Genomic DNA, 14,301 nt, shown 5'->3' with positions numbered 1-14,301 from the left:
GTCTATTGCATAATTGCTCAAGCAATGAAAATAATTTCGAATGCTTTAAATCATTATAAGAATGTGTAATAACGTTATATCAAAATGCTAAATTGAAAGTTCACAATTTAGAAATCTCCTAAGATTCTAAAAAATATAAATAACGATGATTTTTCAATTCAACTCAAACATTTCAAATTATGAATTATACTATGTTGCAACAAATGTATTATATCATTATGTATCTTTATCAAAATGTAGAATACGTCTTGATGAAGGTTGTTGCGTGAATTTCCATATTAAGAATAGTGGGAGAAATTGATGTAGTTAGTATTATGACTCATGTATTTAAATAGAGATAGAAGAAGAAATAATGGATCTTATTTTAGGTTAGATTAACTTAGAGATTCAATTAAAAAATAATAAGTTTACAAATATTTTTTATCAAAATTAAGATCATTTTTATATCACAATATAAGTATATGTATATATAGTGAATACTGTATATAATATATATGTGAATACTGATCGATAAACATAATAGAATCCTTTAGACGATTTATCATTTAAATAATTGAACTTGTATTGTATATGTACCGTGTGAATTCAATCATAAAAAAAACTAAAGTCAAATTAATTTATTATCCTTAAGCTAATCTAACTTTAGATCAGTGTTTCCTTCTTGCCCTGTTTTAATGCTTTTATTTAGCAATTAATAATTAATTAAATTTTGAAAAAAATATAATTTTTCTTTTTTGATTAATATAAATTCTGTCATTTTTAGTTAAAATATTTTATTTAGCATTTTACATAATAAATATATATATTTCAAATATAAATATTTCAAGAAATATTAAAATATTTGAAATTTTACGTATTCATTATTTTTAAATAAAGTTAGAAAATTTATGCGCTTTATAGAGATCTAAAATCAGATTTAATTTATTTTTTCTAACCAAGATAACACAAAAAAAATTGTTAAGATTTTAAATTTCTCATATATATATATATATACACATATATATATATATATATATATAAGAAATGCTGAATATTATGTCTAAGAAAGATAATATTTAACTTTAAATAATTATTTTTAAAAATATTCAAATTTCACTTTTATAAGATACATCTTGCTAGAAAACACTGCCCTAGATTCTAACAATACAATAGAAAAGGATATTTTTTATTTCTTCTCTTCACTCCTTAGTTTCCCTGTTATTTTCAATGTGAGAATTCGCACGTCAACAAAAAAAACGTCAATTTCTTCTATGAAAGAAACAAGCATTAAATAATATGACATTTTTCCATCTATATAAAGCTACGTTCTCATTATATTTACGAATCGTCAAGGCTACTTGATAGTACCAAGTAGGTGTGAACTTGTATGTAGCTTGGACAGCATGACTTGAAATACCAAAGGCATGCTAATCGATTTATCGATTGTCGGTAAACATTAAAAGAAGCCGTGCCAAAACTATCAGTAGAGAATCACGTTCGACAACATAATAAGATTTTAGTTGCTATTTTTGAATCCATCGTATTACATCAATATTCAAGATTAATATTGTTCAAAATTAAATCTTTCGTAAAATCATTTGCATTATAAATATTTTTATTATATTTTATTGTAAGATACACTCAAAATTTTCGTTTTTTTAATTTCTTTTTTTTTGTAATTACTATAAATAAATATTATATAGTAAATGCAATAATTATCATACTGAGATTAAATGCTCATTACTATATCTATAAAATTCAGATATAAAATAATTACAAATATCAACAAAACTGAAGGATTAGATTATTCGGCAATGTCGATTTCGATAAATGTCGTGATATAGAGAGAATATAGGTTAAAAACTATATTAATTGAATATCGTATCATTTCTTTGATGTGATAAACTGACAAATATTAAATTGATTTTAATTGAATCATATTTTGATAAATATTAATGCTTTTTATTCGTATTGATACTTGAAAATGATATAACACAAAGATATGTATTAAGTATAAAATATATATTAGATGAACTCAAGTATTTATTACATGTTCTTATATCTTTGTTAAACTTATTTATTTTTTTTTATTATAATAATTTACAACAATTTTATCAGTCTATATAAAAATAGAGAATATATCTCGATGATAGACAAAAAAAAGTTGATAAAGAATCTTATAGTAAAAAGAGAAAGATTTATCTGTAAGGAAAATTTTTTTTAGGAAAATTTAAAAAAAAAATGCTTATTATTATTTTGATTTAACATTAAATATAAAAAAAAACAATATAATCAAGAAATTTTTTTTTTCGCATAATAATACTTATGGTATTTCAATTTTTATAGTAATAGTAAAATTTTCAAATTTGAAGCTATTTGTATGAAAATGTTAAAATGGTTACTTTTTGTTAATAACGAAACTATAAAAATTAAAAAATCTCTTTTTCAATATTTGCATCTGACTTATATCACATGATGTAGAATTTTTTTTAAGTTTAAAATTTAAAAATTATTAAAAATAAATTTATTTTCCTCTTATTATAAGATTCTAAATGTAGATCAAATATTATATATCTTCGTATTATTATATATATTATTATCATTATTTATTATCATTCTATTTCTTTTCTTTAAATATCATACAAAAATATTATCATTGCACATTTAAAATATGATAAAAGATAGGTTTTTCATGAATAAAATATTAATTTGTGATATAAATAAACGAATAGCGAGGCAATAAAATAATCCGTTCAAATTGATTTAATTAGATATGTTGTTTTTATATGACATCAAAATATGACATCAAAAAATTAACAAATGACAGATTTTGATATATATGCTTATCCGTATTGATATGTAACGGTACTATTAAATAAATAAATAAATAATAGTATATTTGATCTCGATGTCAGCAAATTTTCACGAGGGACTGCGAAAACGATGAACGATGTATGACACTAATTACAAAGACAGATGAAATAAATCAAATGTATTTATTTACACGACAAGCAACTTTCTCGCAATTATAAGTAACATTCCGATATTTGCACATGGAATAACTATGAAATATATTTAATATACTTAAAAGCTCGTTTTAACTGATATTTTCATGAAATTGAAGAATTTATCTTTCGTTCATATTTTCTAATATTCTCAAAAAATTTCCTTTCATATTTACAATTCTTGCAATAAGAGATATAATAATTTTCTTTTTTCTTTTTTTTTTCTTTTTTTTTGAAATTAACTCTGACATCCATTTTGCTCGAGAGTTTCTGCAATATTGACCGAACTTTAAAGTGTTCAAATCGATGAATTCGTATCTAACCACATGGTTTTTGGTCGCTTCGTGACTATCGATGGTCAACAGTGCGTAACGAGCTAAAGAAAAATTCCTTTCTCACGGATCTCGAAGAATTTCCCCATCATGCGATGCGAGGAAAAACATTTCTTTCGTTCGAATATTTTTCATTTCCTGTCAACAAGTGTCACGAGAAACCCACTAACTTCATGTTCAAGGTTGTGCAAATTCTCACTTGGGAATAGTAGATGTGGAAGGAGAAATATGGTGTCCTGTTACATATTACTGTTAGGATTTAGAAAAAAATTGAAAAATGATATTTGTGGAAATGTTATTGTTATTTTTTGTATTTAGAAACTAAAACAATAAGATATTCCTTATTTTTTCCTTCATTTTTATTTGATTATAATATAAATCATGATACTAACTAATGATTTTCCTCATTGTCCTCAATATAAGAATTTATCTGACAATTTTAACATCACATACCAGTTGTCGGAAAAATTTCTTCTGTGAGAAGAATGAAAAAAAAGATGGGAGAAATAGAGAAGAAGAAAAAATAACATATTAATATAGTATAAATATATATATATGATAATAAAACAAGATTTCTAACTCTAATAATATATTTTAATTATTCGAGAAAAAAATATTTTATATATAGACTGCATAAAATATGTCAGTAAACAAAAAGAGCACTGAAGCAAGTATTAAAATTTTGTACAAAATTATTATTTTTAATTTAAATATGTATTAATAGAATAAAAAAAATTTTTTTAACCTTAATGCAATAAAATAAAACACTCTATTTCTTCTCCATTTTGTCTCTATCTTCATAGAGAATTCTTTTCTCATAAAGAAATTTTTTCTGGCAACCCTGATCACATCACCTGCTAGTTTTTTCTTCTAACAGTAAGATAGTCGTGAGCAATGAATATAACCAGTCTACCGAACAAACGATCAAACTGAAGAAAGTGTGAGAAAGTTGGATGGAGAAAATAACCGACTTTATTTCTTTCTGCGTGTTCTTTGTTATTTATGCATATATATATATATATATATATTCTATACTTATATACTTACATATACGATATAATATCATGCGATTGTAACAACCGAAAAAATGATACTATTTTGATTACACGTCATCATCTTTTTTACCAACTCTATATATCTTAAAGATATATGTAATCAGTCAGAAAAATATTCGAACAGTACTATAACTTTTCCATATTATAAATCTAAAATAAATATAAATAGGGCAACATACGATGTTTTGCAATGTGTTACATAAATATTAGAATATAAAAAAAATATATGATTTAATATAATATTATTGATTAGATATTAAAAGAAAAAATATCGAAAAAACTAAAGTAGATTTTCATATCACAAAAATATTTGGATATATTATAAATTTAAATTATCAAATTAAAAAAAACAGATATAATTCTTCTGAAATTAATCATTATGAAATTATGAATAAAATTGATAAACATTAAAGAAAAATAATTATTTTCGTATAATAAAGGAATAAAACAGCGTCAAATATTAACAAAAATAATTTTTAATGAACAAAAAAGTATCGAATTAAATATTAAACTTTTATATAAAATTATTTTGGTTTTTTAATGAAAATTTTTTTTTCAATATTATACATTTTTAATATTTAAAATAATCATTGTGAAATTTATATATTATTCTATATTTTATACATAGTACTATAAAATGCTTTTATTTATATTCCAAATTTTTCAAATAAATTAAAATTAAAATTACATCAATATTTTTAACCAACTACGTTAAATGTGATAATATCACTTATACTCATTTCGAAAACTATTTTAGCACTTGCTCGACCTGTCCGACTTTCTATGCGAAATAATATTATTTATTTAAAGATTTCTTGATCCTTTTAATGTGTTTTAAGGAAATCAAATGCTTACAATATATTAGAGAAAAATAAAATAAGGATAAAATTCTCTTTTGCTAGTCACCACTTTTAATAGTATAGAAAATTTAGTTCTTGTTTTAATCTGTATTTAAATCTGTGTTTAATATTCAATTAAATTAAATTGTTGAGTCCGAGAGAGTCTGTAAACTATTTAAAAATTATTTTTTTTTGTTTAATTTTATAAATTTTTGTTCATTAATTTAATTTTTTTTTAATTTAATTTGTTTTCAGAAAGTAATATTTGTTTTTATTTATCTATAAATAATTTTGAATAAAAAAATTGATTGATTTTGAAATTGATTTGGAATAAATTAAAGAAAATTATATTTTTTTCTTTATCTATATTTTAATCTTTATCTTAATTTGCTCGTTTATATTGTGAATATCATTTTAGATTTTAAGTACGATTTATAATAGATATAAGATTAAAGAAGAAATATTATTATGGATAATATAATAAAAATAAATATTAAAAAGTTAAAAAATATTTTTAAAAATGTGTTTAAAAAAAATTTTAAATTTAAAAATCTTTAAATTATTTCAAAAATTAATTTTAACCTTTTGCATACAAACTCTAGAATATTAAAGATAAGTCTTTTTTATTATTAAAAAATAATCATAATCAAATTTTAATTTAATTTTTTTGTTTTATTTTAATGTGTATCTCACAAGGATGACGCTAATATCTTATCTTATCTAATTAGCGGTAAAATAACAAATTCAACTTGTATCATAGTTTATTCTTTAGTCTATCAGGGGAATAGTTGTATGCGTGTTAAAGAGATAATATAATATAAATTGCAAATATGTATGAAAAATTGACGTATGAAAGAAAGCAGAGGTGGCGAGAAACCGTACGAGGTTCGTGAGAGGTATACGTGCGTTAATAGCTAGTTATGGTGATAGTACTCGCGACCTCCGCGATTTCACCGTGTCACGTGAACCTAAGCCGAGGAAATCTCGAAGGTAAAAGGGAAAGGAACCTTGTGCGTCGATTGCGATCTCTTGATATTTCACCTCTATTTTCATTTATTAAAAGAACGATGAATGATGTTCCCAATTAACCTCGCTTCTTCTTATAAACTACTTGAGAATTAAAACTAATTCTCGATGCTTTTCAAATTGAATTTTAAGAATAGAGCAGACTTTTTATCGCATCAAGGTTTTTAATATTAACATTTGAAAATATATTATTATTATTAGTTAAAATTTTTAATTAATATTTATTAAAGAGAATCGAGATCTGATTTATATTTATTCTAATAATTCTAATAATAAATTTGTGAGATTTTGAAATTTTTGAAACTCACGATATTTGAAATTTTTGAAATTAAGAATCTTTTTTTTTTTCTAAGAAATACTATAATATCAAGAATTAAAATTTTAATACATTTTAATTTCTAAAATTTTCAAATTTAAGTTCATTGTCAGCTAACAGTAACATGTAATTGTAAAAAATTAAATTTTTATTTTTATATTTTATTTTATATGAAATTCATTATTGCCACAACATGTTTTAAATTAAAAATTATACAAAGTTGTAGAAATTAATTTTTATTTAGATTTCAAATCAATAAAAATAACAAAAGTTTCGAAATGAATATGAAATTTTTGAATAGTTTCGTAATTTTTACCTCTTTTTGATATTTATGCCAAATATTTATTTATATTGATTTGAATTTGCATATAGTAATGGATAAAAATTATTTTTATTTCTTGCTACGTTTTATAATTAAAAAAAATTAGCCGAATATGACTAAAAGAAATTTTATAGAGTTACATTACGTGTTGAATACCATTAATCTAATTCTACTATTTCTTAACCTATTTTTAATTTCTCTTATAACCGTTATATATATTTACTTGATTACCTATTATATTATATATAATATTTAATCTGATGTATCAATTAACCTTTTACTTGGAAAAGTTTCGACATCGATATTTAATTGTAAATATGTATGTGGCATCAATAATTTTGTTTTTGCATTTTCAATTCGCATAAATTTATTTGCAAATGAATTCATACGAATACGTTCATTTTTATCGAACGATTTTACTTTCGATGTCTACTAGAAAATTAATCTCTCTTCTTAATTAATATTTCTCTCACAATGAATACGCTAGCATTAAATCTGACGAAAGAATAACTATATATTTCTTTTTGTATGTATTTAATTAAATTAACGCGTTTCTTGACAACTGGTGACATCTATATCATATTTAAGGTTTAACTGATTCTTACTATGTATAGTTCTATTATGTCTTTTTTCATATTTAGTGAATTATTTGCATTTCAATAATGACTAGAATCTTGTTATTTGTTATTATATATATTTTATAAATTATTAAAAAACTATTTCAATAATTTTTAATATTTTTATATTTATAAATTTTCAATTTTTTCAATTTGCACAATTATACTAATGTTTGAATTTTTTAAATTTTAAACAATTTTAAATAACAGGAAAATAGATATAAACATGTTATAATGAAGCAATATTTTTTATTACTCTTACTTAATAGGTTTTTTATATTAAATCTCTTGCAACATTCAGTTATAAATCTTTATAAATTGTAATTAACTTTCTAATATTATTATTATGATTAATATTATGATTTTCTAATATATATTATAATATTATATTAAATTTACTAATATTATAATTTTGGAAGAATTTAATCGAATTAAAATAATTTAAGAATCATTTCAAATTTCTACGTATTCAAATTTTTCAAACAATCTCGTTTGAAAAAAACAATTAAACTTAAATCGCTTAAGAAAATGAATTTTTGCGATAGTGCTGGATTAGAAAGTCGTCTAGCCGGAAAATAACTCGGAAGATTGAGTCGGGCGTAACGTCAAATATACATTTTTAATTTTTTATACTATTTCTTCAAACTAGTCATTCATCAAGAAAAATATTTCTGATGTACTGATATAAGACTATACGTAACACGACTAATGATAAAAACAATAAATATTGCGTTTATAATCGATTCATTTTATAACCAAGAGTTTTTTTTATTTTATTCGATACATTTTTCATAGTAATGTCGTTATAGTGTATCGTCAAAATTTTCTACTTCCGTAATAGATAAAATAATTGAGCCTAAGTCGACGAATAAGTGAAACGAAAATATTATTTATGGTAATTATTATTTTCTCCGCCAGGTGTACGGAACTCAAGTCAACAAGAATATAAAAAGAAATCGTTATAACTCATTCGTTAGATATGTTAGAAATATTCTATTTCGTAAGTTATTTTCCAACTTTTCTTTATCATTACCCATAATCATTCAAGCATAGAACGATTTCAACCGTTTAATCTTGAAAATAGATAAAGAATTAATATTGCATAAATTGTATTCTGCTTGCAGGGAGGACAAGGTGGATTTGAAGATGTTCGAAGGTACGTAAAACAAGGCGGCGATTTTTGCAAGGAATTGGCATCGATTCTACATGAAAGGTGAATTATTTCGATAGTAATTGATAACATATCGATAATTTAGTATACAAATATGTATGTCCATTTTTTATAAAATTTCAATTTTTATAAATATATATATATATATATATATATATATACATATATATAATAAATAATTTTTTATATTATTTCTTTATATTGCATAAAAATTATATCTATTTTGCATTTGTTAAAAATATATCTTTTATTACATTATTGATCTTTTAAATTTTTCTCAAAAAAAATAGACATATGTTTTTATACATATTAAATGATTAATATCCTAACAATGTTATAATTAATTATTATTATTTAATAATCATTTTTTTGAATCATTTCTTTTTATATTTTAATATATATGTATATGTATATTTTCTTTGCTTCATCTTACAGTATTCGCATGCTTCATTTTAATATATTCGCAATTTAGCATAAATTAGCATAGATTTTTTTTTATTTCAGAGCGGAATTGGAAGCGAATTATGCCAAAGGACTTAATAAATTGGGAAATAAATTGATTAAAGCATGTGCAAAGGATCAAGGTATTATTTCACAAGTCACAAATTCTATCGATCGATTTAACAATAAATGCAAAATAAGAGATATCGATTTAGAGAGATAATCTTAAAATATAACTAATAGCTTTCGTAACGCAGGTGGTAACGGTAGCGGAGGCGTGAACGAGGCATGGAGATGTGTCGGCGAGGAGATGGAGGCTACCGCTGAAGCTCATAGGCTCTGGGGAATTACGCTTAGCGAACAACTCGCCAAACCACTTAGAGTAAGTTTGTTTTGAAAATTTTCCTTTGTTCATGTCTAGTTAATAATATTCTTTAAATATTATTACATACTATCATTCGTAATAAAGGAATAAAGTATGAATGATTATCTAATAAACTAATTTTAAATTGAAGAGGTTAAAAAGTGTTTATATATTCATAGGTAGGAGTAGCAGAGGCTCAAGCGCGTTCGAGAAAATCTATAGAGAATTCCGTGGATAAAGCTGGAAAATCTCTTCATGAGTGGCGTAACATTGCAATTAAAAGTAAAAAACAAAGTTTCGCTTGTGCGCGAGAAAATGAGAGGTTACAAGATTTAGCGAGGCTGCAAACGATCAGTCAGAGTCAACAGACCAATAACAAATCTTCAACTCATATGACGGAGAAGGAAGCTAATAAACTCGAAGCGAGGAGGAGAAAGGCCGAGGATTCATCTCGCAGGGCGGACACGGAGTTTTATACAGTGAGCGTGAGAGCTGAAAGAGCTAGGCTTGAATATGAAAGCACTATGAGGAAAGGGGCTAAGCAAATGGAACTTCTTGAGGAAGAACGATTAAGCGCTCTAAAAGATCTCGCGAATGTTTATCTAGCTCACCTGCAAGCTTTAGCTCCCCGTTTGCAACAGGTACATATAATTCATACAATTAATTTTTCTTTGAAGTAAAATTAATAAAAATCTCGTTTTTTTTTTCAATCTTCTTATATAGATTGCAGACCGATTGGCAGCTCCTATACGTAATTGCAATGTATCTCAAGATATTGAGATTTTAAAGAATCTTATACGTAGGGTGGAGAGTAGTGATGGGTGTAATTCCGAACAACTATTACCAGATTTCTATGCTGAACATGTTACTCTAGCAATGAATAGAGAACGTCGAAAACAAGCGTTGGTAAGAGTTCTTCATTTGATCAGACAAGACTTGGAGCGTGAAAAACGCGGAAGAGAAGGTCTAGAAACTCTTCATAGAGCTTTCATTGCAACACCAGCATTCGCGGCAGATGAAAGTACACAAAATGTAACGGAAAAGCTACATCATGTAAGATTACTTTTTCTTAAAATTCTCATATCATGTTCAAAATCATATTTATTTATTTATTTATTTTTTTATAGATGCGTTCTATGTTAGTATATCTAGAGGCAGCAAGGTACAAAGTTGGAGGAACATTAGCAGAAGTTGAAGGTAGCAAACGAATAAAACATCCATTGGCTGAACATATTTTAGTTTCAAGAGATAAACAAGGTTTACAGCAAAGTGTCCTTAAGGTAAACATCAGTCATAAAAATAAAAAAATAAATTTTTCAATTTACATATTATATGAAATATATATGTTACATATTTACATATGAAATTATTAAAAAACAATATAAAAAAGTAAATATATATTTTTTTTTTACAGATTCCTTCTTGGGCAAAGAACGAATCGTTCGAGATTCAGGATGATGAAGATGAAATAGATGTCCATCTCGTAAAGGATCACGATACTGAAAGTCGTCATTGGGCTGATCGAACTGCTGGGGATGGTAACTCGGAAAATCCACCGGATGAGGATGACTTTAGTGATTTTGATGAATTCAGCAGTCATTCTGAAGATAATAATAATCAAGATATCGATGCTGCCGAAACGAGCGGCAAATCCGATGGAACGGAACAATGTAGAGCTATTTATCAATATTCAGCAAATTTAAACGACGAGCTTAGTCTAAGTCCTGGAGATTTAATTACAGTCCATCAAAAGCAACCAGATGGTTGGTGGATAGGCGAATGCAGGGGACGAACTGGAATATTTCCAGCCACTTATGTTCAAGTTATTCATTAATTGATTCATCCGATATTAAAGATTAAAGATATATATTCTTCTAATTATAGAAAGAGAAAAAAGGAACAGAAACAGGTGAGTGTAATAATGTATGAAAAATATTCACAAAATGCAATTAAAATATAAAAAATAAATAACAACGAAAGATATTAATCATACATCATTGATGAACTACCAAAGTATGCTACAAACTTAATGTGGCCTTTTTAAATATTAAATTTAAAACTGTACAAAGTAACATTTTTTACTTCAGTAAGAAATATAACGCACTAAAAAATTGCTATACTATTATATGTCGCGAGAATATTTTTTAAACGTATACACGCGTTAATATCGTTTCCAAAAAGAACATGTTATTACATGTTTTTTTATGTTCATTAAAGTGCCAATAATATATAAAGACTACGTGGAATACACAAAATCAATTTTTGAAAAAGTTCATATTATCGCCACAATATTATAAATCATAATAAAAAAAAAAAATGTTTATACAACGAAATATTTCTTTCTATTTGTATAACTTATGTAGTATAATTTATAAATTGTAATATAAAGTCATCATAGAATATAAAAAGTATACAATATAAGATCCCGTGCGCACAAGCAACTTTTCGCCGTGCGATTGTACATCTATCTTTGTTATTTTCAAAAAACAAGAAAAGACATATAATCGTTAAAAAATCGCTTATGTCTTTATCTTGGGTCAATTATTAATTAATGAAAGAAATGATTAGACTTTAAATAATCGAAGACTGCTTGTTCATGCAGTATTCATGTACACGTATAATTAAATAGCGTGATATGTACATAACTTAATTTTCAAAACAATTGTAAATAGTACTTAGTTGCATTTAATAACTTAAATATTGTATGTAATTGAAATTTGAAGTAAAGTTCTTTTATTTATCAATCAAAAATACATATACTATTAATTTATTCATAAATTATTCATTTTAATCATAAAATTCGTCTGGGAAATCTTTTTTCAGTTGAATTACTAGTTCAGCAATTATGCGAGTGTCATTAACTATAAAAATTAAAAAATTTATCATTATACAGATATACAAGTGAGCAAATATAACACAATTTTTATATTTTATATATTTCTTACTACAAAAAGGTGAAGTATCGGAAGTTGCGACAAAAAATGTTCCTCGATGAGAATACTTTATTGCGTTTATACCCATTTCAGTACAAATATTTTTATTACAAGATTCTGTTACTATTTGCAACAAGTTCTGGTAAGATAAATTCCAATGGTGCGCCCAAAAAGTACAATTTTGTTTCACCTCGGAAATTAAAGATTCCGTCAAATAAATATATGAACGTCCATGACTGCATATAGCATTATTAATTTCTAAAATCGCATTGAAATTTAAAAAAATAATTTATAAAAAATAATTTATTTAATAATAAGATTAAGGAACATAATGAAATATTTTAACAAATAATTACCTCCAAGTGGAATTGGTAAATATTCGAAGTACGAAGAATTGATCTTTATGCAACCAGGCTGAGTTTTACCACCATTAGGATAGAAATCAATGTGACCTATATAATACAAATCATTTCACTTCGTATTAATATATAAAATCTATCTAAAATATTTAAAAATATCTAACCTATTGGTTCTGGTAAACCTAATCCGATTTTAGAAAGTAATCTGCCATTAGTATGAATAATATCGACAAATGACGCATCAGATTTATGAAGTTTCATACTGGAGTCTACATTTCTGAAACAAGGTTGTGCAGGATCTAACCCTGTTATTCTTAGTATTTTCCATTTGTTTTGTCTTTTTTTCAATTCTTTCGCAGTAAAACCACAAATATGTGCTCCGAGACTATGGCCTACTAAATATAATTGCCCCCAATTATTGTTGAAATCATTTTGAGCACTTGTTGCATTTGTTATGTGTTCTAAAAATCTTAATAAAATAATAAACTCACACAATATGACTTAATATGTTTATATTATTATAATATCTTTAAAATATATTAAATATATAAGGAATATAGGCAAACCTTGCAATTTGATATCCTATTATTTTCGTGTTAACTGCGGCTTTATAATAATTCCAAGTATTACCTCCAGCACTCCAATCTACAACTATGATATTAACGTCATTCTAAACATGAAAAAATTAAAAAAAAAATTACTATCTAAATTTACATGTCAATAAAATAATAACGACTTTTTTTTAACATTTCTAACATTTTTAACATTTTGAAAAAAAAGTTTTTTATATAATATTTAAAAAAAAAGGAATGAAAAAGGGATTTTACCCATAGGAGGAATGATTTTTCCATTTCATTAATCCACGATTCTTGACCATGAGATAAGAATCCATGAACTATAATGATCGTTAGTCGTTCGATTTGAAAGTCTGTCCATTCTAAACCAAATTGTTTACCAATCATAACTTGAACACGTTTTGGTTGTCTTCTTGAAGAAAGGAAAAATTGAACATCCAAAGCATTTGTTCCATTTGGATTACTTAAAAAAAACCATTCCAAAATTCTAGCTAATCCTTTTCCTAAACCGAAACAATCAACTTGATTTGATTTGAAATTTATTCGATTGTTAATGTACTTTGACGAATTCGAGAGTGTAAAAATAAAATCTTTCAAATTGTCATTACGAAAATTATACAAATTTTTCTTAACATAATCCAAAATATTTAGTTTTGAACTTTCTGTCAAAATGTGATTACTTATAGTAAAAAATATGAATAATTTGATTAGTACTTTGGCAAACCACCACGTCATTTTTCTAACTAACAATAAGTAAGAATTGTATTTAATATACGAAAGATTATATGTATACAACGAAAAAAATTGAAGTCATGACCTAATGATAAAATTTATACTACTAATTTCAAGTTGTTTACTTATTCTTATATATATGTATGTGTATATATATATATTAATCAAATAAAAATATTTGATTTATTAAATATAATTAAATATAATAAAATAATATGAATTTATTTATCGCATT

General features: G+C 24.6%; 2 protein-coding genes across 9 annotated transcripts in view; one reads left to right on the top strand and one right to left on the bottom strand.

Moving 5' to 3' along the window:
* LOC108000335 (nostrin) overlaps positions 1-12,218 on the top strand; it is a 32,775-nt gene extending 20,557 nt beyond the window's left edge. For all 7 annotated transcript variants that reach the window (XM_062086281.1, XM_062086282.1, XM_062086283.1 and 4 more), the window contains exons 4-10: positions 8,616-8,704; positions 9,167-9,246; positions 9,361-9,485; positions 9,647-10,108; positions 10,191-10,520; positions 10,595-10,747; positions 10,882-12,218. In XM_062086281.1, coding sequence (XP_061942265.1) covers positions 8,616-8,704; positions 9,167-9,246; positions 9,361-9,485; positions 9,647-10,108; positions 10,191-10,520; positions 10,595-10,747; positions 10,882-11,301 — 1,659 coding nt within the window. In that variant the 3' untranslated portion in view covers positions 11,302-12,218. The remainder of the gene's footprint in view (positions 1-8,615; positions 8,705-9,166; positions 9,247-9,360; positions 9,486-9,646; positions 10,109-10,190; positions 10,521-10,594; positions 10,748-10,881) is intronic.
* Positions 12,184-14,294, bottom strand: LOC108000260 (phospholipase A1-like). Of its 2 annotated transcripts, XM_017060489.3 has the most exons (6): positions 13,587-14,294; positions 13,326-13,429; positions 12,924-13,228; positions 12,757-12,852; positions 12,413-12,658; positions 12,184-12,328 (listed from the first exon to the last, which is right to left on the bottom strand). In XM_017060489.3, the coding sequence occupies exons 1-6, from the start codon at positions 14,067-14,069 to the stop codon at positions 12,255-12,257; spliced, it is 1,308 nt and encodes a 435-aa protein (XP_016915978.1). In that variant the 5' UTR covers positions 14,070-14,294; the 3' UTR covers positions 12,184-12,254. The 2 variants fall into 2 exon arrangements, with proteins under 2 accessions (XP_016915978.1, XP_061942279.1); XM_062086295.1 differs by having other exon boundaries at positions 12,184-12,658.
* Between the last annotated feature and the right edge of the window lie 7 nt (positions 14,295-14,301).

This window comes from Apis cerana, linkage group LG16 (assembly GCF_029169275.1).
Source record: "Apis cerana isolate GH-2021 linkage group LG16, AcerK_1.0, whole genome shotgun sequence".
Lineage (NCBI taxonomy): Eukaryota > Metazoa > Arthropoda > Insecta > Hymenoptera > Apidae > Apis > Apis cerana.
This window is presented reverse-complemented; position numbering and strand designations above follow the sequence as displayed.